Source organism: Schistocerca gregaria, chromosome 6 (assembly GCF_023897955.1).
Source record: "Schistocerca gregaria isolate iqSchGreg1 chromosome 6, iqSchGreg1.2, whole genome shotgun sequence".
Lineage (NCBI taxonomy): Eukaryota > Metazoa > Arthropoda > Insecta > Orthoptera > Acrididae > Schistocerca > Schistocerca gregaria.
This window is the reverse complement of record NC_064925.1, coordinates 378,008,988-378,034,612: the sequence shown is the minus strand read 5'-3', so window position 1 is coordinate 378,034,612 and position 25,625 is coordinate 378,008,988. Positions and strand designations below refer to the sequence as shown.

General features: G+C 39.6%; 1 protein-coding gene across 1 annotated transcript in view; it reads left to right on the top strand.

The window, feature by feature from the left end:
• LOC126278267 (nuclear inhibitor of protein phosphatase 1) overlaps positions 1-25,625 on the top strand; it is a 61,733-nt gene that overhangs the window by 24,438 nt on the left and 11,670 nt on the right. The window contains exons 3-6 of the mRNA XM_049978269.1: positions 3,786-3,939; positions 22,632-22,849; positions 22,942-23,145; positions 23,526-23,697. Coding sequence (XP_049834226.1) covers positions 3,786-3,939; positions 22,632-22,849; positions 22,942-23,145; positions 23,526-23,697 — 748 coding nt within the window. The remainder of the gene's footprint in view (positions 1-3,785; positions 3,940-22,631; positions 22,850-22,941; positions 23,146-23,525; positions 23,698-25,625) is intronic.

The following is a 25,625-nucleotide window of genomic DNA, read 5'->3' as shown; positions in this document are numbered from 1 at the left end:
CGAGAGAGAGCAAAATCAGATTGCATGCAAAGTAAACAAATTTCAACAGTCAAAATTTTAACAGTAAATTGTAGAAGTATTCATAACCAAGTTCCTGAACTTACTGCCCTCCAGGAAAGTTGTTGCTCTCAGATTATTTTTGGAACTGAGAGCTGGCTGAAATCCGAAGTAGAAAGCTCTGAAATATTTGGTGAGGTATGGAATGTGTATCGGAATGATAGATTAGATGTCGTAGGTGGGGAAGCATTCATTACTGTCTACAAAAATTGTGTGTCTATTGAGATTGAAATTGAGTCTGACTATGAAGTTCTCTGGATCGAGTCGCATGCCTAGGTGAACTCAAGCTAATTATTGGATGCTTATACTGGTCACCTGATTCTGCTGTACACAGTTCGTGCAGTATTAATGGGAGGCGGCTTTAATCTACGGGTATAGTTTACGGATTCACTGTGGGTGGTATGGAGAGACAGTCTTGTGAAATACTTTCAAACAAGTTTTCTGCAAATGGCCTTCAACAGCTAGTTACACAATGGAAATATTTTAGACCCAGTAGCTACAAATAGGCGTAACCTTATTGACAGTGTCAGTATAGAGACAACAATTAGTGATTGTGAAGTCAACGTAGCAAAGTTAGCAAATGCATCAAGAAGGCTAGGAGAATATTTATGCAAGGAAAAGCAGATAAACAGTTGTGTGCACACCACTTAAACAGTGAAGGGGCATCATGTAGTTCCAATATGATGGATGTAGAGGAATTATGGACAAAATTTAAACTGATTGTAAGTTGCACTCTGAACACATTTTTGCCATGTAAGTGCATTAAGGATGAAAAAGACCATCCATGGTTTAATAATCAAATTTGGAAAATGCTGAGGAAACAGAAGTTATTGCACTCTTGCTTGAAATAAAAAATGCAAATGTCAAAAGGCAGAAGTTAGTGACATTCATGTGTCTGTCAATAGATCAATGTATAGAGTGTACAACTACTTCTGTCATCACACCTTAGCAAAAGACCATTCCAAGAACCCGAGAAAATTCTGGTCATTCTAAAATCACTCAGTGGTTCGAAGGCTTTTATCTAGTTACTTGTTGACCACTCTGGGAAAACCAAAGTTTTAAATTTCATGTTTAAGAAATCATTCATGCAAGATGATTGTATAAACATACTATTGTTTGATTGTCACCCAGGCTCCCACATGGAGGACATGGAAATAACACACATGGCATAGAGAAGCAACTGAAAGAATTGAAAACAACTAAGTCGCCATGTGCAGATGGTATCCCAATGTGATTTTACATAGAATGTTCTGCAGTCTTGGCTCCTTACTTAGCTTGCATGTATTGTGAATCTCTCACCCAGTGCGAAGTCCCAAGCAACTGGAAAAAAGTGTGTGTCACTCCTGTATATAAGTAAGGTAAAAGAATGGACCCACATTATTACAGACCAGTATCTTTAACATTGGTTGCTGCAGATTTCTTGAACACATTGTGAGTTTGAATATAACAAATTTCCTTGAGACTGAGATTCCGTCCACAAATCAGCTTGAATTTAGAAGCATCGCTCATGCTGTTTTCTTGTGCGATATCATACAAACCATGGATGGAGGCCAGCAGGCAGTTTCCATATTCCTAGATTTCTGGAAATCATTTGATGCAGTGCCCCACTGTAGACTTGAGCATAAGGATTAGATTCCCAAATATGTGAGTGGCTCAAAGACATATTAAGTAACAGAACCCAGTAGGTTCTCCTCGACTGTGTAAGTTCATTAGAGACAAGGGTATCATCAGGAGTGCCCCAAGGATGTGTGATAGGGCTGCTCTTATTCTCTCTACGTATAAATGATCTGACTGACAGGATGAGCAGTAATTTACAGCTGTTTGCTGATGACACTGTGTTGTACAGAATGGTGTACAGAAAGGTCTCATCACTGACTGAAGGAGGATACAAGATGGCATAGAGGGAATATGTAGTTGTTGTAGCAAATGACAGCAGTCGTAAATATAGAAAAATGTAAATGAGTAGGAAAAAAATCAATCATGTAATGTTTGAATACAGCATTAGTAGTGTGCTGCTTGACAGAATCACATCAATTAAATGTCTAGGTGTAACATTGCAAAATGATGTGGAATGAGGGCATCAGGTTGGTGGTAGAGAAAGCAAGTACTTCACTTTGTTTTATCAGGAGAATTTTGGGAAAGTGTAGTTCATCTACAAAGGAGACTCATTCTTCAGTACTGCTTGAATGTGTGTGATCCCTTCCAGAACAGAGTAAAGTAAGATATTGAAGTTGTTCAGAGCATGCTGCTAGATCTGCACACAAGTATTATGGAGATGCTTTGTGAAGTCAAGGGGGACTCCCTGGAGGGAAAGCAAGGCTATTTTCGTGAGCACTATTGTGGAAATTTAGAGAACCAGCATTTGAGGCCGACTGCAGATCTATTCTACTGCTGCCAATGTGTGTTTTGCGCAAGGACCACAAAAATAAGATGAGAAAAATGAAGTCTCATACAGAGCCTTATAGACAGTCATTTTTTGCTTACTCTGCGAGTGGCATAGGAAAGGAAGTGATTAGGAGCAATACTTGCTACCCTCCACCATGCACCAAATAGTGGCTTGCTGAGTATGCATGTATGTAGAAATTATGTTCTGGTTCTCTTAATATCCTGGTTAACATCAGTCTGCTTGGGAAAAGGCTTTTCTAGTATCTTAAAATACATTTTAGGTATGCTTTACTATACACTTTGTGTTCCAGTTCTATTAGAACTGTATCTGTGAAAAACAAAAGTCATGAATTATGTTCATAAAATCACCGTGTTTATTCAGATAGTCCCCCTGAAACAAAACATTGCGGAAATTGTTTTGAAACGTTCACTGTAGTCCTTTTTTTGGAGCTGCAACTAGTACTGCCCTACAATGTTCTTGGATGTGCTTAATTTCGTCGTAACAGTGTCCTTTAATTGCCGGCTTCAATTTGGGCAACAACCAGAGGTCATCAGGGGTCAAATCAGGTGAATAGATTGGCTGATTCAGTGCTGTGATCCACTTGATGGCCAAAAACTTATGCATATTCTTCACTTGGTGGGCTTGGTGTAGTCATGGAGGAGCAGCCGGGAACCTGCATTTTAGTTTTCAGGTCGAATTTGACGGATTCTTGTCCACAAGTGCTGGAGGGCTCAAAAAATTTGATGTTGCCTTACTGCGCCGTTTTCTGATGAGTGTAAGGCGTGTACTGTTATACTTATGGCCAGAATGCCTGCTGCAGTAATGCTACTACTTTGACTTTCTGCACAGCTGTTTTAGAAACCTCATGGCTCATATGCTACAACCACACTGTGTATTTAATCACATATCTGTGGCCAACAATGCTTCTTGTGTTCTGCTTAATTTCCTGAATCGAAAGTCGTCCTAACAAGCATTTTCTCCTCCACCCCTTCAATCCTCTTACAGGTAACTATTATTAAAATTTTGTGGTTGTGGCACCAAGTATAATGTGCTATATTACTCATGTTTTTCCACTGATGTCTTCTGTGCTATGGACATGATAAAAAACTTTGAAATCTTGCTTTCTGTTATTGCTCAAACTACACACTGGTTTGAATAGCAGATCTTTCACTTCTTGTCAGACTGTCTTGGTTAACTTTGTAGGTACAAAATCAAATAAAAATATGTGTCTACATCAGTTTTCAAAGATGACTACTGCTGTAGATGAATCTATCTTGTATAGAGACTCTGAACAACTCAGCCTTAATTTTATAATTACCTTGTGACAATTCTTCTGTTTCAGAAATTGATGATAGATGAGAAAAAGTGTTACCTCTTTGGCAGGAATCCTCAGATGAATGACTTTTGCATTGACCACGCATCTTGCTCTCGAGTTCATGCTGCTCTTGTGTATCACAAGCATTTAAACAGAGCCTTTCTGGTGGATTTGGGAAGCAGTAAGTAAATTCCCATAACTATTATCATTATTTTTCCAGTGTCTCAGTCAGGTCAAGGAATCTTTGTGAAGTAGTACATGTTTTTAGGATGAAATGATGCTCACAGTAAGAAATGTCAGTGAAAATTTGTTGTTTGTTTACTATTGAATCTGTTTTAATTTAGTAGGGTGCAAAATATATGCTCATTGATTTAGACCAATGCATTTCATTGAGTCTTGCATCCTTATTATACATCATTGTCGAAGAAACAATACCAGTTCATGAAAATGGACATCATTTTACAAGACAATCACGTTACTAAGGAATAAACTGTTGCTTGACTGTAAGTTTTCTGTGAATGTGAAGTTCCTTCCGTAGAGTGATTATTAACGATAAAAAATATGTTATGTATCTCAAACTAATAGTGATCTACTAAACCTTTGACTTTCTGTAGTGTCTCGGCAGCTTTATTTTAACTGACTGGCTGTTACCTATTGGGATACAAATTAAAAAGCCAAACATCATTCACTATATGCTTTAGTGATTTCTGCTGAGTATTTATAATATCCACTTAATTTTAGGTTATTGTGTAAATACAGAACAGATAACACACAACAACAGGAGTAAATAGAAGGAAGTTATGTTCATGGAAGAAGAATTCATTTTGTATACAGGGTTTTCAGTTGCACAGGTGATTCTTGTTGTGATTTTTATTATTTTTATTGTTATTATTGGTATCATCATTATTAAACATCCACAAACTAAAGCTTTATCTTTGATCTTAAACTGTTTTGTAAGTATTTTTCATCCAGAAACTTGCTGGCTGTGTCAGAGAAGGCCCAAAGTTGCCGTTGGAGACCAAAGTAAAGAAGTTGGTTGAGTAACCTACTGTAAAATTTTTACAAGAAAGTTCAGGTAACTCAGTGGAAGATGATGACACAAGTGTTGAAAATGGAGGCCGGACATTTTATGATGCCTAAAATAATGATGTGAAAAGGCATTGCAAAGTCTACCTCAAAGACTGGAGTCCGCAGCTCTTGTTCTCGCGGTTGCACTCTTGCTTCCCAAGCATGGGGTCCCGGGTTCGATTCCCGGCATTGACAGGGATTTTCACCTACCTCGAAATGACTGGGTGTTTGTGTTGTCCTCATCGTTTCATCATCATCCATGAAAGTGGTGAGATTGGACTGAATGAAGGTTGGGAATTTGTAGGGGCGCTGATAACCGCACAGTTGAGCGCCCCACAATTCGAAACATCATCATCATCATCATCATCAAAGACTGGAAGAAATATTCAAATAAAATGTTGATAATGTGTGAAGACTCTATACAAAAAGTTGAAACAACAAAATTACTCACAATACTTAAAGATAGCCATGACCATTACACGAGATGTGTACTTTGAGGAAATTATGCCAGATGCGTGCTTCAAAGATTGCGAGGAATCAGTTCAAGTAAAGTGTAGTGAATTTTCTGCTGATGATTGGCAGGCAGTATTTGGCATATTCTGGAAAGAGATATTATGGGAGCAGAGGAAGACCTGTGTAATGAATTTTATGGATGTTATCCTAACCAAACATCCTGGGAGATCAGAGGACAATCTGGGAGATAATGCGAGGTGGTTTGTCATTTGTGGATTAAAGTTGGAAAATATAAAATATGTAAAAATGTTTCTCTGTATTCTTGGTAAAAGAGACTGTCCAAAACTGGCCCAGTAATATCAAACTTGGGATGAACCTTGGTTCTGAAATTTCACATACTACCACCACCACCACCACCATCACCACCACCACTACTGCTGTTAGTTGGCCACATGAACTGAAGTTGGTTCATTGCCTCACTCCATAGCTTCTTTCATTAAACTCTATCACTGGCCATGTTCTCGTATTTTCTCAGGGTATCCAGGTCTTTCCTGACTCCATCCATCCACCTCAGTTATGGTCTACCGAGGGGTCCTGTACCTTCTGGCTTCTCTTCTAGCAATGCATATACCACATTTCTGCATCTTCTCAGTACATGTCCCATCCATTCTGTTCTTTCACTTTTTAATATATCTGTCCCATGTGATTCAAAAAACAGCTTGTGGATTTCTGTGTTTTTACTTCTTATAAAAATTCAATTTTCTGACACAGATCCAAAGATTTTTCTTAACACCTTGTTTCTGAATGTCACAGTTTTTCTCTCCATTGTCTTGCTCAGTGTTCATGTTTCAGCTTCAGACATTAGTATCAGTCACACAATTGTCTTGTACAGGCAAATGTTTTATTGTTTGTGTTAGTAGTCTGCTGCTGAATAGTTTGCTCATTGAGAATAGATATTTCTCTACAGATTTTATCTGGTTCATTATCTCCTCCTCTTTGTTATTGTCATTGATAGTACTTTCTAGATGTTTGAAGAATTTAGTCTTATTAAATTTCATATCTTCTGTTGTCACTGATTTCTATGTTTTCTCTTCAGTATTTTTTGTTGCAGTCATACTCTGTTTTATCGTGATTGATCCTCAGACCCATTTTTTGTGCCTTCTCTATTAGCACCTTAGTTGTTCTTTCAGTTTATATTCCTCCTCTGCTATGGCAGTATCATTGGAAAATGCTAAAAGTTTCACTTGACCATCTTTATTTACACCTCTTACACTTGATGACACTCTTTTTAAGGCTTTTACCAACACTGAGTTAAATAGGCTAGTTAGATGCAGCCTTCCTATTTGACAGCTGTCTCCACAGTGAAACATGCAGACATCCTGCTTTCAACTGTTACATTTAGTTTTATCTACGCGTATTCTGGTCGGCCTGATCAATTTCAAAAGTATTCCTGATTCTTCCATTATCCTACAGGTGCTTTCTCTTTGGACACTATCATAAGCTTTTTTGAAATCTGTAAATAAGCAGTATACCTTCTTATCAGACTGCCAAATATTTTCAGTTAGTTACTTGGGAATGAATATTTGTTTCATTATTGTCATATATTTTCGAAATCTGGACCAGTTCTCTTCCTGTACTTGAATATAACAAATGCAGAAAAATTATGAGAAGACCTTCATGAAGGAATTCCTAGACAGCCATCCAAAACTAACATCATTGCATTACTGGTGGACGTCCTGCTCCATGCAGTACCTTGTGCTTACTGTAGAATTCCAACTACAACTTTGCAGACTCTAGAGGAAAAATACTGTGTGGAAAAGGTTCTGCCTTTAACTTGATTTTTGAATATGACTCACTACACAGTTCTGTCAAGTGCCAGCTTAAAGAGTGTGAAGTTCCACTTCCTAGTACAAGGGGAGTTTGAAAAGTCCATGCAAAAATAAAAACTACTTACGTGTTTGGGGTAAACTTTTTTAATTTTTCGACATAGTCTCCTTTTAGACTTGTACACTTCATCCAACGCTGTTCTAATTTGTTGATCCCTTCTGAATAATAGGAATTGTCGAAGCCTGCAAAATAGCTATTAGTTGCTGCAATCACCTTCTCATTTGAATAAAGTCTTTGTCCCGCCAGACATTTCTTCAAATTGGGGAACAAATAGTAGTCCGAGGGAGCCAAGTCTGGAGAATAGGGAGAATGTGAAACAAATTGGAATCCTATTTCCAATAATTTTGCGACCACAACTGCTGAGGTTTGTGCTGGTGCATTGTTGTGATGGAAAAGGACTTTTTTGCAGTCCAATTGCCAGCTTTTTTCTTGCAGCTCGGTTTTCAAACGGTCCAATAATGATGAATAATATGCACCTGTAATAGTTTTACCCTTTTCCAGATAGTCGATGATGATTATCCCTTGTGAATCCCAAAAGACAGTCACTATAACCTTTCCGGCCAAAGGAATGGTCTTTGCCTTTTATGTTGCAGATTCTCCCTTGGTAACCCATTGTTTAGATTGTTGTTTGGTCTCAGGAGTACAGTAATATATCCATGTTTCATCCACAGTGACAAAATGATGTTTAAAGTCCTGCAGATTCTTCTTGAACAGCTGCAAACCATCCTTGCAACAATTCACACAATTCCGTTTTTGGTCAAACGTGAGCAATTGCTGAACCCAAGTGTGGATAGCTTTCTTATGTCCAAATGTTTATGCAAAAAATTATGTGCCCATTCATTCAAGATGCCCATAGCACTAGCAATCACATGCACCTTAACTCTTCTGTCATCCATCACCATATCATGGATTTTATCAATGATTTCTGGAGTTGTAACCTCCACAGGGTGTTCAGAACGTTCAGCATCACTTGTGCCCATATGGCCACTCCAGAAATTTTGAAACCACTTATAAACTGTTCTAATCAAAGGTACAGAGTCACCATAATGTTTATCATGGCTCTCTTTAGTCTCCTGAGGCTTTTTGCAATTCATAAAGTAATGTTTAATCACCACAAGAAATTCTTTTTCGTCCATTTTTTGACAATCACTCAGCTTCCTTGAGTCACACAAATGCCAAACACAAAGAAATAGACCAATATGGCTGAAACTTGGTGTGCGTTCTTCCCAAAGATGCTACTAACTAAACATGACCTCGATATGCACCAGTGGTGCCATCTTTTGGACTTTGCAAGGACTTTTCGAACACCCCTCGTACATGTGTCACACCTAACTATATGGGGAAAAGTTTGTGGCTCCATGACACAATTAATCTTGGGAGAAGAATGGACAAGATATCCCATTATTTACTATAAGCACATGTTCAGTTTATAATGGAAGGAGATTGTGAGATGTTGAAGATATGCAAGGAGAATGAAAAAGGACTTCACAACTTTGGAATGATATAGAAATTTATTGAGATAACTTACAGAATCAATAGATTTGTCATTTTTGTAGCAAACGACCTCAAGTTTCACATAAAAGTATCAAGTCTCATTTTTGTTTGATATAACACCATTTGTGATGTGGAAAATGTTCCTCAGGTAATCAATTTCTTCCCACATTCATTGCAGGAAATTGGGTGTAACTTGTGCAACAGCAGCATAGATTCTGTTTTTCATGTTGGTTAAATTGTTTGGTAGGGGAGGAACATACAGGTGGTGCACTGTCTTGCTGGTAGTAAACCATCCCATCTTGGTCATATTCATCGATCTGTGGAATTGAAAAATTTTAAAGCACATCCACCATATTGTGGAGATGCTGAGTTGCACATTCCATCCTGGATTTTCCATTATTTGATTAAAGCACTTCCAGATACACAATACCATTGACAGTTTTCTCCATGAAAAAGAAAGGGCCTTACACTTTCAGTTTGCTAAGGGCACAGAACACATTAACTTTGGGGCTGTCCCATATTCTGCAGTTGTGGGCATTCGTCATGCCACTGGCATGAAATGGTGACTCATTGCTGAAGATTATTGTGTTCACGATTGTCTTGTTGTCCTCTATCTTGTCCAACATTTCTACACAGAATCCCTGCTAACAGTCTTATCTGCATCACTAATGTGCTGTGCCAGTGTGTATCTGTGTTGTTTCAAGTGTAAATATCTACACAGTCCTTGCCAAATAGTTTTTTGTGGAATACCAGTCTCATGAGACACATATCGCTTTGATTTTTGTGGACTATGGGCAGAGCTCTCCTTAACCTGTTCATCATAACAACAACACATAGGTGACCTGATGATTTATCAAGTTGCAGTGAACAGCTCATCTTAGCAAAGTTGTTGTATCAAGAGTAAATTGTAGGTCTGCTTGGAGATTTTTTAGCTTATTCGGTGTAAAATTTACACCAAACACCCATGAAAGTAGTCATCTTAACTGTTCACTACACCTGCGCTTCTGGTGATCGAATGAGGTACTATTGCACTGTGTGAAGCAAACTTGAGGTAATTTGGTACAAAATGACACATCTTTGGTTCTGTAAGTTATCTCAATAAATTTCTGTATCATTCCAAAGTTATAAAGTCTTTTTTGACACACCCTATATTCTTGGAGAACGTTGCCTCCTGAAGCTATACAAGAATGAAAGTCAAGAAAGACAAATGGGATCATTTACATAGTAAAGCTGTCCTGGTGATGGTGACAGCACCCCTTATGAATAACTTTCTTTCTGGAAGTTGCCAACTCAGCGGCGTTAGTGCAATGTTGTCTTGTGTTGATGCTGAAGGAAGTTGCTAGAAATTGTGATCTCAGATTATCATGTTGAGTGAGCGGTAATTAGTGTGGCACTTTATGATAAATGTGTCAATCTAAAAACAGAGAAAAGGCATTGATAGTGTATGAACAAAGAGTGTATTTGAATTGTGTTGTTTCTCTAAAGCTATTCTATAAAACATAATTAATATTTTCAAAATACTCTTATTAATTTCCTTTCACCACCAAGAATAAAGTAAAAGCAGTAAGTAGTGCAGAACACTTCTACAATTGAATACCACATGAGTAATGTACTCTGACACCGAGTGAGGTACCGCAGTGGTTAGACACTGGACTCGCACTCGGGAGGATGACGGTTCAATCCCATGTCTGGCCATCCTGATTTAGGTTTTCCGTGATTTCCCTAAATCGCTCCAGGCAAATTCCGGGATGGTTCCTTTGAAAGGGCACGGCCGACTTCCTTCACCATCCTTCCCTAATCCAATGAGACCGATGACCTCGCTGTCTGGTCTCCTTCCCCAAACAACCTAACCCTAATGTACCCTGCCACAAATGCCAAATGCACTGTGTGAATCAAACTTGAGGTCGTTTGGTACAAAATGACACATCTTTGGTTCTGTGTTTAACTTTTGGATACGACCTAAACTTCATTGAAGTGACATAACACAAATTTTATGTCTGTGTCAAATGTTTCTTGCATTTTAGATGTTCTTTTGCCTCTCCTTTGTAAAATTTGTGTTTAGCTAGTTATGTGGCATTGTTTCTTCAACAGTGATATGCTTCTGCTCATTGCATGGGTGGACCATGTAATAACTAGTGTCTGATTTTTGTATGATTTGTATTGTACCCTTTATTTCAATATTATCACAACATAAACTCAGTTAAGTCCAAATCTGGAAACAGGTGCAACACATTAGCACTTAAAGCACTTTTATTACTGACACCAACATACGGACAGAAAATAATTGATTTCATGGACAGAGATGCTGCCATTTGTGCAAACATTGAATATTTCAGACTGCAAATGTTACGAACATAAGAAATTTCAGAACCTTCCATAAACGATAAATAATGAATCAAATATTTGCTGGGGATGGGTTTTTCCCCAAGCCTCCAGTGTTGGTATGCGAGCCAGCTGTCTTGCACCTTTGGCCGTGGCGATGAGGTTTCCCAAATAGCCATCTGGTGAATTGCCCAGTTGAAACAGGAACAGTCGTTTTTGACCTCACGACTGTGGAACAGGAAGACTGGTGTGAAACCTGTTGTGCCTTGCTATGCTGTGTTATATGCTAATATAATGATGGGCAGTATTTTATCTCAATCTCTTGGTCGACATCAATACATGTGGAGAACATATCTGCCAACATCCTGCTAAACTTACTAAACTGTTCGCTGATGCCATTCTTATTTGGATGGTAGGCAGCTGTCATCCTACGGGTGATGTCGCAATGTGACATTATCAATGATAGTAGTTTCGACAACAAAACTTTTCCACAATCAGACATCTTGGCACAGGGTGTTCTGTGCTTGAAAATACGTGTTTTATAAGGAACCATGCAGTTTTCAGAGCTTCAGCAGTTGCACAGCTTTGATGACAGTGTACTGAGTGAGGTAGTTAGTGCAGATTATTATCCATCGATTCCCATTAGTCAACTTTGGGAACCTACGAAGAGGTGACTTTGAGTCCTATGGAATGGCACTGCTGCAGGTGCGATTGGGATCTGATGTCCAGGAGGTATCTGCAGTATATGCTTCCATCACTGGCATTCCTTACAATGGTTCACGTAGCGTCTAATGGATCAATAGAGACGTCTAATTCTGCTTAGTCTTCATGAATCCCAGGTGACCAGTTGTTGGGACATCATGGTTGTTCTTCAAGATAGCTGGCCATTGAAGAGGTAGAATGTTGAGCAACCATTTCTGCCCCATCATATAATAGTTCCTCTTACAAATGTTCTGTCTATTAATTGTAATTCTCCTTTTCTCAGTTTTTCGTTCTTTGAGGTCACTATAGTCTTCAGCAGTGCTGGACCTTCCCTTTGTTCAGCAGCAGTGCCATTTATGGCAGCAGTGATGGAGATTTCATACACACTGCCTTGTTCCACTAAAGGATTCTTGAAACGCAGTCAGCATCGATGTGTTTGCATCCACTTTTGTAGACCGCTGTGATGCATTTCTAAAACCTCAATGTCCATCTCACCAGCGGATCCTTCAGGCAAGTTAGCCACCATGAAGAGTGGTGTTTGATCACTACATTGAATGGTTTGGCAAATAAAAATGGCCAGAACTTGTTGATGGCCGAAACAATTGCAAAGAATTTTTTCTTGGTTGTGGGGCAGTTCCTGTCAGACTAAGAGAGTAATCTGGAAGCATGAGCTACTACCTTTTTCAACACCTTCCTGAAGGTACTAGAGATGTACTCATCCTGTAACTGCCAGCATCAATGTGAAGTTCTGTCTCGGCATTCTCGTCATACAAAGCTAGGACTGGAGATGATGTGAGACATGCAGAAGAAGAGTCATTGAGGTTCTGGAAGGCATCAACAGCAATTTGGAGCCATGCTGACTCCAGTGACATGGGCAGCTGTGCTAGATTTCTCTGTTGAGGACCCATGGCTTGAATTTCGATTGGGTTTAAATCTATGGAGTTTGATGGCCAGAGGAGCATGGTAAAATTATCCTGATGCTCATTGGACTGTGCATGTACACTGTAAGCTGTGTGACATGTTGTTTTGTCCTGCTGGTATATACCACTGTGTCGAGGAAAAAAGAACTTCTTGTAAGGGTGGACATGGCCCAAAGGATAGATGCATAGTTGTGTTGGTCCCTTATGCCTTCCAGAATTACGACATCACCCAGGGAATGCCACGAGAACATTCCCCAGACCATAACGCTCTGTCTCCCATCCTGGACTCTTCCTGATTGTTGTAGGGTGCCGGCCATCTGTCCAATGGAGCATCTGTAAAGGGCACTCAGTGGATTTCCAGTTGTGATATTGGTATGCAGGTTCTATCCTTTGTTTGCCAATGAACAGCAGTCAGCATTGGTGCATGAACCATGCACCAGCTGTGGAGGCCCATATGCAGCTAAATTTGCTGAACAGTCATTAAGGAGACACTGATAGTAGCCCCTTTGTTCATTTGGGTGGTCAGTTGCTCAACAGTTGCACGTCTATTTGTCTGTACACGTCTCCACAGCTGTTGTTGACCCCCGTCTCACCCCTGTCATCTGTGCCCCATGATGCACCACAGTTGCCTCAGTGCCATTTTGCCATGCATGGTATACTTTGACCACAGTTGCACGCGAACAGTTTGCAAACTTAGCTGTTTTGGAATGCTTCAACTCTTGGCCCAATAGCCAATGATCATGCCCTTTTGGATGTCAGATAAATCATTCTGTTTATGCATTATGACAACAAATGCACTGTTTCTGCGTCCCCCTGACACCCATTACATACCCTCCACCTGCCTTCCATGAATGGTTATTGTATGGTGACATGGAACATAGATGATGGTAGCATTAATGTGACTGGACCATGTAAAATGCAACATCAACCAAAGGGAAAGAAAACTGGCCAACAAGTTGTGTCTTAAGCAAAATAGGGTCAGAGTTAGTGGAGAACTAATGGAGGGAATAGGAATATGAAGAGGAAGAGGAAAATGAAAAGGATGAGTACCCAGAAAGAGATGCTGCCTTTCACCTATAATGTTTAATATCTACATGGGAGAGATCATAGGAGGAGTGTGTGTATAAGACAAAAGGGTGGAGTGTATAAAGTTTGCTGACAGCATGGTCATGTCAATAGAGACCAAGGAATAAAAGGAGTGTGTGTAACGCAAAAAAGTGGAGTGTATAAAGTTTGCTGACAACATGGTCATGTCAATAGAAACCGTAAGTTACCTAATGACCCAGTGGAACAACTAAATATCGAATGCCAAGGTTTCAGAATGCAGATGGAAACAAAAAATATTGAAATCATGATACTTGGAGTAAAAGGGGAGACGAACAAATTCATCGTAGTTTGGCAACTAGAGCAGACTGAAAAATTCAAATATTTGGGAAGTGTTACAACAGAGGTAATAAATTGACATGAACATGAGACTTGTGATAATCTAGGAAGCATTCAACAAAAAGAGGATGTTGGTATGCAGGCAACTGAATAAAAATCTAGTAAAAGGGTGAGCAAATGTTATATATCAACCATAGCTTTTTTATAATGCTGTTACCTGAACACCGCAGAATGATGAAAAAAGGGGACTGTAGCCACTGGAAATGTAATATAGATGAAGCAAGAGGGTGCATATTGGGAAGTCAGGTTGAGGAATGAAGAGGTGTTAAATTGACAAGAAAAAAAACCTCTCAGGTAGCAAAGGAAAAGAAATAAAACTAGGCTAGCCTCAGCTTGAGAAGATAGTGCTTACTCCAGCAAGGAACTGAATGGAGAGTAAAAGAGTTAGAGGGGGGTAGGAAGAACATGGCATCAGCTAACCAACAGTGTCAGTGAGGAAAGTGGTAAGTACATGGAACTAAGGAAGAAAACACAGGGCTGGAATGGGGTGATGTACCACACCTAATACTCCACTAGGCAAACCTATTGATGGTGGTTGTGGTATAGGGAAGCAGCAGTATCCAAGTCTGGAACAAAGACTTGTCATAATGGAGTTCCAATCATGACAGTGATTATACTGTGTTCAGTATGTAGTGTCACCCTTCAGAAATTCAAGCAGGCAGTTATGCAACAATTCGTCCTGTCTATAAAGTGTTGTAAGCAAACCTCTATTCCATGCAGCTGTACATAGAGTTAGGTTCAGGTCACTGGCAGATGTTCAGTGCTCTCCCATACTTCATTTCACAGGTTCTCGAGAGGAGAAACCACCAAAGAGCCTGTAGACTAAGACACTATATCTGTAACTTATAAATCCTATTGGACACAATTTTTGTTGCCAGGAAAGGAAGGCAGATAATGGAGCGGACTGTTCCTGTGGACGTATCAGTTAGCTACTGTAAACACTGTATATCATGATCCCGACACTCCCAAGGAACAGCTAAAAAGGAGAGCCCCCCTTCGTCACCCAGCACCACCCTGGATTGGAAGAACTGAACCATATCCTTCACAAGGGCTTTTCATTGTCTTATCATCATGCACTGATATGAGGGACATTCTACCCAAGATCCTTCTCACCCTCTCTTAAAGTACTGTTCTGCCGCACACCCAACCTCCACAACATCCTAGTCCATCCTTGTGCAACTCTCCATCCCATCCCCTTGCCACAAGGTTCATATCCCTATGGAAGACCCAGGTGCAATACCTGCTAAGTCCACCCACCCAACACTTCTTATTCCACTTTTATCAATGGCTTCCCCTTCCCCATCAGAAGCCAGGCCACCGGTGAAAGCAGCAATGTCATGTTCCAGCCAGCTGTGCTGCGAACAGTGCTCAGGTTTTTATATTGGTATGACTATAGACCAGCTGTCCACCAGGATGTATGGCCACCACCAAACTGTGCCCAAGAGCAAAGTAGATCACCCTGTTGCACAGCATGCAGCTGAGCATAACATGCTTGATTTCAGTGGCTGCTTCACTACCCAACCCTTCTGGATCCTCCCCTCCATCACCAGCTTTTCTGAACTGCGCAGATGGGGGCTGCCTTTCCAACACTTTCTCCACTCCCAAAATAATCCTGGCCTCAGTCCACAGTAACTTAATGTACCCATTCCCTCCAGAGGCAGTTTCCACCTCCTGTGTTCTATTGCCTCCCAACTCATGTTCCCTCACCACATTGTGCACTGCTCCCTGCAGTGCACCCACTGTTTTTACCACTTCTCTGCTCCTCTCCTCTCTGCACCCATCTTTCCCTTCCCTTCCCTTCCCTTCCCTTCCCTTCCCTTCCCTTCCCTTCCCTTCCCTTCCCTCCCTCCCTCCCTCCCTCCCTCCCTCCCTCCCTCCCTCCCTCCCTCCCTCCCTCCCTCTCTCCATCACAGCCTCCCAATGCTGCACCAGGTAGCCTTGTCTGCCACCTCTGGTTCCTGCATGCTCTGCCAGGCAGCACTGTTCCCTCTTCCACCGCCTGTACCTAGCTATCCCTTGCCCTGCCCTGCTCCAACAGAGATTGTTGCTCCCATTTGACACATTTCAGTTTCTTTTTGGTCTTAGCAGCCAGAGTTAAGGGTCGTGTGTGTGAAGTGTGCTTATTTGTATTAATGAGTGTGTTTTGCTCTTTCTTGGTGGAGGCTTTGGCCGGAAGCTTAATGTTTTTGTTGTGGCTGTCTGTAATAGAAAGGTGTAATGTATTCAACCTAAAAACCTTCAGCCACTCACCCAGTTATTTAAAGAATTTCATGAATAATAAAATTAAAATGGTCAAATTTAAAAATCAGTGTGCAATGTGAATGTAAAATGTCTCATTCCACATCATTACAATTAATCATGGAACATGAAACTAATTAACTAACTACAAACACAAACTGAAATTATGTCTGCCTGACAACTCTTGCCTGTGTGTGTGTGTGTGTGTGTGTGTGTGTGTGTGTGTGAGAGAAAGAGAGAGAGAGAGAGAGAGAGAGAGAGAGAGAGGTTGAACATTGTTAAGTACTAATCATTGCATATATGAAAAAAATCTTATTAATCATTTAAATGATCGGAATGTTGCCATAGTTTTCACTGATGAAGTGTAACTATAATTCCAAAATGGACTCATTCCAAATCACACTGAGAGGTTACAGTTATAATCCGCAGAACATATACTATTAATTAACTCCCAAAAGCAACATATGACGACCTACATGCGGTGTTTGTGTGTAAGAATATATAGATAATTGTTGGCATGTAATTTTAGTGAGACATGAATAACATTCATGCTCAACAAAGCATTTATAATCTACTTACTGCACAAGCAAATACAAATGCTACTGCACAGGCAGTGAAAGAATGTTTAGTATTGCTGCTAAGTGCCTGCAGTGATTGACGCTTTTTGGTGGGATCTGGACTTCAACCTGATCAAAAGTAGTCTTGCAATGAGATTTCGAAGACTAGCTTAGTCCTTGAGTATCCCATATTCCACCATGTGTATTGCAAACACTTAGTATCAGAACAGTGTATTGTGATGTGGGAAAGATGACTGAATGTGCGAAATTCAAAATTGTGGCATGTACAATTGAACAGTGGAGGCAGGAACCAAAGGCACCATGACAGCTGTGGTCTATGTGAACATTGTTGTGAACGTCTTACATTCATTCATTTACATCTACATGAATACTCTGCAATTTACAATTAAGTGCTTGGCTGAGGGTTAAACGAACCACCTTAAAAGCTACTTTTCTCTACTTTTCCATTCTCAAATGGTGCTTGGGGGATAAAAAAGCACTTAAATATTTCTGTGCATGCTCTAATTTCTCTTATTTCATCATGCTGATCATTTCTCTCTCTGTAGATGTGTGCCAATAGAATATTTTCGCATTCAGAGGAGAAAATTGAGAATTGGAATTTCTGTTGCTATGAAAAGTGTCATTGTTTTAATGTTTGCCGCCCCAATTTGCATATCACATCCATGGCAATCGCTCCACTATTTCACAATAATGCAAAATGTACTGCCCTTCTTTGAATTTCTCCAGTGTCCTCTGTCAATCGTATCGTATACGGATCCCACACCATGCAGCAGTACTACAGAAAAGGATGGGCAAGCCTAGTGTAGGTAGTCTCTGTAGTAGACCTTTTGCATTTCGTAAGTGTTCTGCCAATAAATCACAATCTTTGCTTCATTTTCTCCACAACATTATCTATGTGACCATTCGCATTGAAATTATTGTAATTGTAATTGGTAAGAATTTAGTTGAATTTACAGTCTCTAACTTTGAGTAATTTATCATGTGACTGAAGTTTAGTGGATTTCTTTTAATACTCATGTGGAAGACTTCACACTTTTCTTTATTTGGAACCAAGTCACACTTTTTACATCATACATATATCTTGTGTAAATCATTTTTCAATTGGTTTTAAAAATCTGATTACTTTACAAGACAGTAAATGACAGCACCATGGCAAACAATCTAAGAGGACTGCGCAGATTGTCTCCTATGTCGTTTATGTAAATCAGGAACAGCAGAAGGCCTATAACACTGCCCTGAGGAACATCAGATTTCATTTCTGGTGTAATTGATGGCTTCCGATCAATTACTGCGAACCATGATCTTTCTGATACGAATTCATGAATCCAGTTGCACAACTGAGGCAATACTCCATAGGCACACACTTGGATGAGAAGATGCTTGTGAGAAGCATTGTTAAAAGCCTTCTGGAAATCAAAAACATGGAATCAATTTGGTATATCCTGTCAATAGCACTCATTACTCTGTGAGAATAAAGAGCTACTTGTGTTTCACAAGAACTTCATGCCTGATGTCTTCACCAATGCAATGGCATTATCTAGCAGAATAGTTGTATGTGTCTCAAGACTAGAATCGTGCTACAGTGATTTGAAGTGTATGATAGTGAACTCACATTTAAATCTTGGCTTCCAATATTACCTAATCTGAATCCAGTGGAACACATCTGGGATGCTATCAGGTGCCAGCTCCGTACCCACAAATTGCCAGCCCATAATTTAGATGAATTGTGTGAGCAGACATCTGGTGCCATGTGCCTCCAGAAACCAAACAATGCCTAGTCCAATCACTACCACACAGAATCACTGCTGTGTTCCATTCCAAATGTGGAACAACATGCTTTTAATCATGTGGTCATAATGTTTTAGCTTATCTGTATAGTTCTATATATCAGTGCTTCAGGGGACCATCAAGAAATGTCTGGATGAATGTGGGCTCTGAATGCAATATCTTTTGTGCAGATTGCTGCCTTTATCATGTAGACATTGATTCTCATTACCCTTTTGGTAAGGCTTGATTACAGTGATACAGATACATTAGTGTGTAATGCCTAAAGATTGTTTTAACATTCTGCTGCATGTTGTTGCGTGGAATTGAGGTGCTATTGGGATTTTTTATTCATTTTATTTATTTAGTTATTTGTTTGTTTATTTTTTTTGCAGAAAGTGCTAATTTTTAATGACTTCAGAACATGTTTGATGATTATTCAGAGTTCACAGCAGCTGACTGGGTTGTCCACAGGAGCAGTCTCCTCCATTTCCTCCTTCCTTTCAAGATGTGCAAAATGGAAATCTGGTGACAAAAACTGTAATCCAGTTGGATTTATAAGTTACAGATATAGTGTTATAGTCTACAAGCTCTTTGGTGGTTTATCCTCTTGAGAACTTGAGTAAAGGAGCCTGGGAGCACATTGAACATGTGCCAGTGTCCTGAACTGAACTCTGTGCACAGCTGCCAGGGAATACAGATTTGTTTAGAACACTTTATGAACATGAGGAATTGCTGCATAACTACCTGCTTGAATTTCTGAAGGGTGACACTAATGCCAAACACAGTATAATCACTGCCATGATTAGAACTCCAACAAGTTTGTGTTCCAGATTTGGATACTGCTGCCTCCCTATATCACAAACACCATCAATAGTTCTGCCTTGTTCAGGATTAGGTTTGGTACTTCACTCCTGTTCCAGTCCTGTGCTTTCCTCTTCAGTTCCATGTAGTTACCGCTTTCCTCCCTGACACTGTTAGTTAGCTGATGTCATCTTCTTCTCATCTTCCTCTTACTGTTTTACTGTCCACTGGAGTAAGCACTATCTTCTCAAGTTGAGGCTAGCCAATTTTTCTTTCTTTTCCTTTTCATGTGAGAGATTTTTGTTCTCGTCAGTTTAATACCACCTCATTCCTCACCCTGTCTTCTCAATTTGCACCCTCTTGTTTTGTCCATACCGCATTTCCAGTGCCTCCAGCCTTCTTTCTTCATCTTTTTGCTGAGTCTATGTAACAGCCCCATAAAAAGCTATGATTGATGTCTAGCATTTCTTAATCTTTCCCTAGATATTTGTTGGTTGCCTACATATACCAACTTCCTCTTTGTTGAATGCTTCCTTAGTTATTACTAGTCTCAAATTTATGCCTGTGTCAATTTATTATCCCTGTTATAATACTTCCCAAATGTTTGAATTTTTCAATCTGCTCTAGTTGCCAAACTATGATGAATTTGTTCATCTCCCCTTTTCCTACAAGTATAAAGATTTAATCTTTTTTGTATTTATTTTCATTCTTAAATCTTGGCATTTGATCTTAAGCTCTTCCACTGTGTCATTAGGTACCTTCTTAATTTGTACTAACATGACCATGTTGAAAGCAAACTTTATACAATCCACTCTTTTGCTTCTACACACACTTCTTTCATTCCATCGCATCCTTGTATAATCTCTTCCATGTAGATATTAAACACTGTAGGTGAAAGGCAACATCTCTGCCTTCCTACTCTTTTAGTTTGTATTCGCTCCATTAGTTCTCCACTAATTCTGGCTCTGGCTTTCGCTCAAGAGATAACCCAGTTTCCTTTCTGTCTGGTTGATGCCACACTTTATTAGGGTAAATATAAGTCCATCCCACCTTACCGAATCTGACACTTTTTTGAAATCTTTAAAAATGTCTTAAATCTTCCTACTACGGCGGTTGTCCAGAAAGTAATGCACAGCATTTTTTCTCAGCCAAAGACAATGCTACAAATGCAAAATGTTATGTATGTATTATTTGAGGTCTTCTGAGTGAGTGTACCAAGTTTCCGTCAATTGCAACAGATAATGTAGCTGCAGGACAGTTTCAAAAAGGCCTCTGTAGGTGATGTACTTTACAAGCAACATGCCGTCTTTGAATTTCTCACTGCAGAGAAAGAAACTGTGGGGAATATTCAAAAATATTTGCGCAAAGTCTGTGGAGTATCTGCTGTTGACAGAAGTACAGTTACTCGCTAGGCACGGAGGGTGAGGTCATCAGAAGGCGGTTCAGTGGAGCTCCATGATTTGCAGCGGTTGGGGAGACCATTCACAGCTGTCACACCTGACATTTGCAGTGAGCTTTATGTTGTCATTCGCCATTAAAGAATGCCATTCTTGGAAGACATTTGAGGGACAATGAGGGGGTGATTCACACAGTGGCTCTGACACTAGGACTAGGATTGGTACTGACAGGGCATACATGCCATTGTTTCGCACTAGAGGATGCCCATAAAATGGGATTGAGATTACACAGAAAAATTGTGTTATGTGTAGATAAAACACCATTTTTCATCTGTGTGATTCCCATTTTTTTCAATAAAAATTGTTGAAGGAGGAAAAAAACAAAAAAAAAAAAGCCAGTGCATTTCTTTCCAGGCAACCATCATATTTTCAGTGTATCTCTGCACTAGGACTTGTAGTAAGTCCACAGCATCTCCCATGCCTCCCTACCCCATGTCTCAACACATACTGCTTTTCTCCCATGTTGCTGTTCAGCTCACTATACATCTTTGTATTCATCACTCTCAGTGAAATCTTGGCTGTATATGGTATCAGAATTGGAAGTCCTATGTTCCTCACATTATCTTGTGTTGTTTTTCTTTTAAAGAAGTACTGAGATCGATTCCAAGAATTCGTTAATCCACTTTCCCTTTGAGTATATTTCACCCTATTTTCCCAATAGTTCTACCTTCCCTTCTCCATCTAAAGTTTTTAATATTTCTATTAGCAGCTCATCAATTTCTGTGAGCTTTCCATTTTTTATTACTGCAAGCTCTTCCTTAAATTCATTCTTTAGAATAGTGTAGCCCTTCTCTACTTTATTCACTGTGTTTTGCTACTTCTACTTCAAATTTGTTCTGTCTGCTGTCTTCTTCCTCTGTTCATATAAAACAATTGTGTTCTTTCCACCTCTCCTTTACATGGGGTTCATTTACCGTCTTAACGATGACGCTCAGTTTTTATCTCCATGACACTCTGTCATCCCCTCTTCTCTCCTGTCAATCCTATTGTTTCTGTATAGATTAAGTTATACTCCTCTCTCTCTCTCTCTCTCTCTCTCTCTCTCTCTCTCTGTGTGTGTGTGTGTGTGTGTGTGTGTGTGTGTGTGTGTGTGTGTTTGTTTGTTTGTTTGTGTTTTCCTCCCTCTCCTTGCCCCTCCTTCTCACCCCCCCCCCCCCCAAATCAGTGGATGTTATTACATTTTTTCTCAGACTACTTATTTCTTGGTTGATCCTTCTCTCTAATTTTTACCAGTCTTTTCATTGTGTCTGTCTGTGACTCAGTGCCTCCTCTGTGTGAGGAGTAGCTATCTATTCTTTTCGTAGTATTATTTTTATTCCAACTGGACTCCCTATTGTTTCAAGGGTTTAGCTTTCTCAAACCCATGTTGTTGACATCATTGTAATTGATGTGCCCTGTATGTGAGATACAGTCACAAGTTATGTTCATAAGGAACACCTCACAGGGGTGCTGCTCTCCATATGTGAGATACAATCACACGTTACATTCACAAGGAACACCTCACAGGGGACTGAGATACTCGAACCCACACCTACACATCATGGGCTAGCTGGTGCCCAATATATTGTGCTGGTTATTGTGCTGGCACTCTCAGCATGAATGTTACAGTATTTGAACCGTTGCTGCCATTGTGACCAAATTTTAAGTTTGATGGCATTGTGACCAATTTTTAAGATTATTTACTCATCTTTATAAGGTATTCACTTGAATTTTTTACAGCATTCTTTATTTGTCATTTTATAGCTCATGGCACATTCATTGGATCACTTCGTTTGGAGCCACATAAGCCTACACAATTACCAATAGACAGTGTATTCCATTTTGGGGCATCAACACGGAATTACATCATTCGTGAACGACCACAAACAGGTTCAAGACCAATCATTGAGGAACTAGAAAAATCTTCAGAAGAAGCTGAAGGTGGCCTCTTGGGTTTGCCAGAAACGGAAACAGAACTGGATGTAAGTTAAGTGACTAGTGTAGTTTGTTATGGGATAGTAAGGTTGCATCTCAAACTTATGGCTACTGTTAAACATATTGCCTGATTTTCCAGAATCTTACAGAGTTTAATACTGCACACAATCGCCGAATATCTATGCTGGGGATTCCTGATGAAGAAATTCGCCCCACAACGAGGAAAAGAAAGAAGAAATTACTGACTTTTAGTGAAGAAGAGGAAGTAATAAATCCTGAAGATGTTGATCCATCTGTTGGTCGTTTTAGGAATATGATTCACACGACTATAATACCAACAAAGGTATTTAACAGAGTCCTAGACAAGCAGTATGAAAATTTGTGGTTGACTTTAATTCATGCACATTCTAAATGTTTGAGGTATGTGAAGTCTATTTGTATAGACTTCTTTTCCTAATCCTTTTAAGATTTATTTTTGACATTGTGTATCTTTGTCCCAAATTTAATACCTAAAGCAAGGAAATAAATTTATGCTTAACTTTGCCACACAGCTTATTTTGGCTTATTGTATAAGAACTGTTTTGAATAATGTCTGTCAATTTTGTGTTTAATAAGAATGTTTCTTTATACAAACTGATCAGGTGGTGTTTTAATACTTTCAAACATTGTTTCACATCTTCAGAGTACTACTTATTTATTGCAGATTAATATATTCTATTTCAGCGTCAGAGAATTGATGGTGTTGGACCAACAAGTGGTCTCACAAACAGTTCAGATGATCGCCTGAACCTCATGAAACACTTACATCCTTCTGCAATGATGCCACATCTGTATCACGATTTGCCACCTGAAGGGTCTCACCCGGTTGGTGCTGGAACACCAACATCACCCACAGGTAAACACTTCTTTAAGAATGGTTTCAGAGATTCCAGTAAGCTATTAGGCACAATTTGCCTTCGTTGGAGGTTATGGATAAATGAAGCTGCTTCATTTATAAGGCCTGAAAGTTAACAGAACCCAATTATAGGAACTGGCTGTAAATGTGACAGCACAATTGGGGAAGATAAGTTGGTTTCAGCAAAATCTTTGGGTGTATTGAAAAATGAGGCTTATTTCATGGTAAACTTGTTTGCTGGTTGATCGTTTTAGAATTTTTGTGGTTACAACCCTTCAGACAGTTTTAATTTCCTGTTGTTGGACTGAACAATAGAGAAACGTTAACAAAATGAGAACTTTTTTAGTAAAAATAGAACCTGTAGGTGAAGTAATAAAGAAGTGACGTCAAATTTAAGTTGGAATTATGAATGTGGATTTTATATACCAATCCAGATGCAGCAGTCATGAAACAAAAGAAATGAAATCACATACGCTAGATAGAAGAATTTCTTTCTGTATAGAGAAACCTTCATGGAAGCCAAACTGAGGATGTGTTTAAAGGTTCTTTTCAGAAAAGTTGTTCATTATTTCTTCAAGGTACCTTCGTTATAATGGAGGAATGAAAGAGATTGGGCTATAATTACAGTTCCCTTACTTATTCAACTTTTATAAATGGGTATTACTGCTTGTGATATAGTTTAGAATAAATAGAGCTCAGGGTGGTGTGTGGCTGCGTGGTTTTATTTGATTTGATTTTTAGTGGTAGCCACATGCAGAGCCCCTAAAATTACTTTCATGAGTTCTCAGGTGTTTGGAAAGTGTTTTATATTCAATAAAGGGCAAGTGACAATTGCATAAACTTCATAGTGACTAATTTTATTGCATTTTTTATCTCAAACTAAAATCTTGAGCTGTGCTATTGGAAAACTGTTAGCAGAGTTCACAAAATTTAATGCTTTTGTGCATCAAAATGTTTAAAAACACCTGTGTAACATTAACCATTTCATGAAATAGTCTGGTTACACTTGCATCCCTCGTTCCCACAGCAGGTGGGGCCATCTCCTCTCAGGGTCTAAGTACCTGCCCTTCCTTTGTTACTTTCCCATGTATCACTCTCTCATTGCTGAGGATGGAACTGTTAGTTCTGAAAGCTAGGATAGTATATGTACTACTCATACTTTTATATTTATCAAAAGGATTTCCTGTTGATAAAATATTTGTCAGTTAGCTTGAATGTGGAAAGTACAAGTCCGGTAAACGCCAAGAAATTAACCAAGTCCAGTAGTGAAACTATGTCACAAGTTCTAAGTTTAGCCTCATTACCATGAACCATGGACCTTGCCGTTGGTGAGGAGGCTTGCGTGCCTCAGCGATACAGATGGCCGTACCATAGGTGCAACCACAACGGAAGGGTATCTGTTGAGAGGCCAGACAAACGTGTGGTTCCTGAAGAGGGGCAGCAGCCTTTTCAGTAGTTGCAGGGGCAACAGTCTGGATGATTGACTGATCTGGCCTTGCAACATTAACCAAAACGGCCTTGCTGTGCTGGTACTGCGAACGGCTGAAAGCAAGGGGAAACTACAGCCGTAATTTTTCCCGAGGACATGCAGCTTTACTGTATGATTAAATGATGATGGCATCCTCTTGGGTAAAATATTCCGGAGGTAAAATAGTCCCCCCATTCGGATCTCCGGGCGGGGACTACTCAGGAGGATGTCGTTATCAGGAGAAAGAAAACTGGCGTTCTACGGATCAGAGCGTGGAATGTCAGATCCCTTAATCGGGCAGGTAGGTTAGAAAATTTAAAAAGGGAAATGGATAGGTTGAAGTTAGATATAGTGGGAATTAGTGAAGTTCGGTGGCAGGAGGAACAGAACTTCTGGTCAGGTGACTGCAGGGTTATAAACACAAGATCAAATAGGGGTAATGCAGGAGTAGGTTTAATAA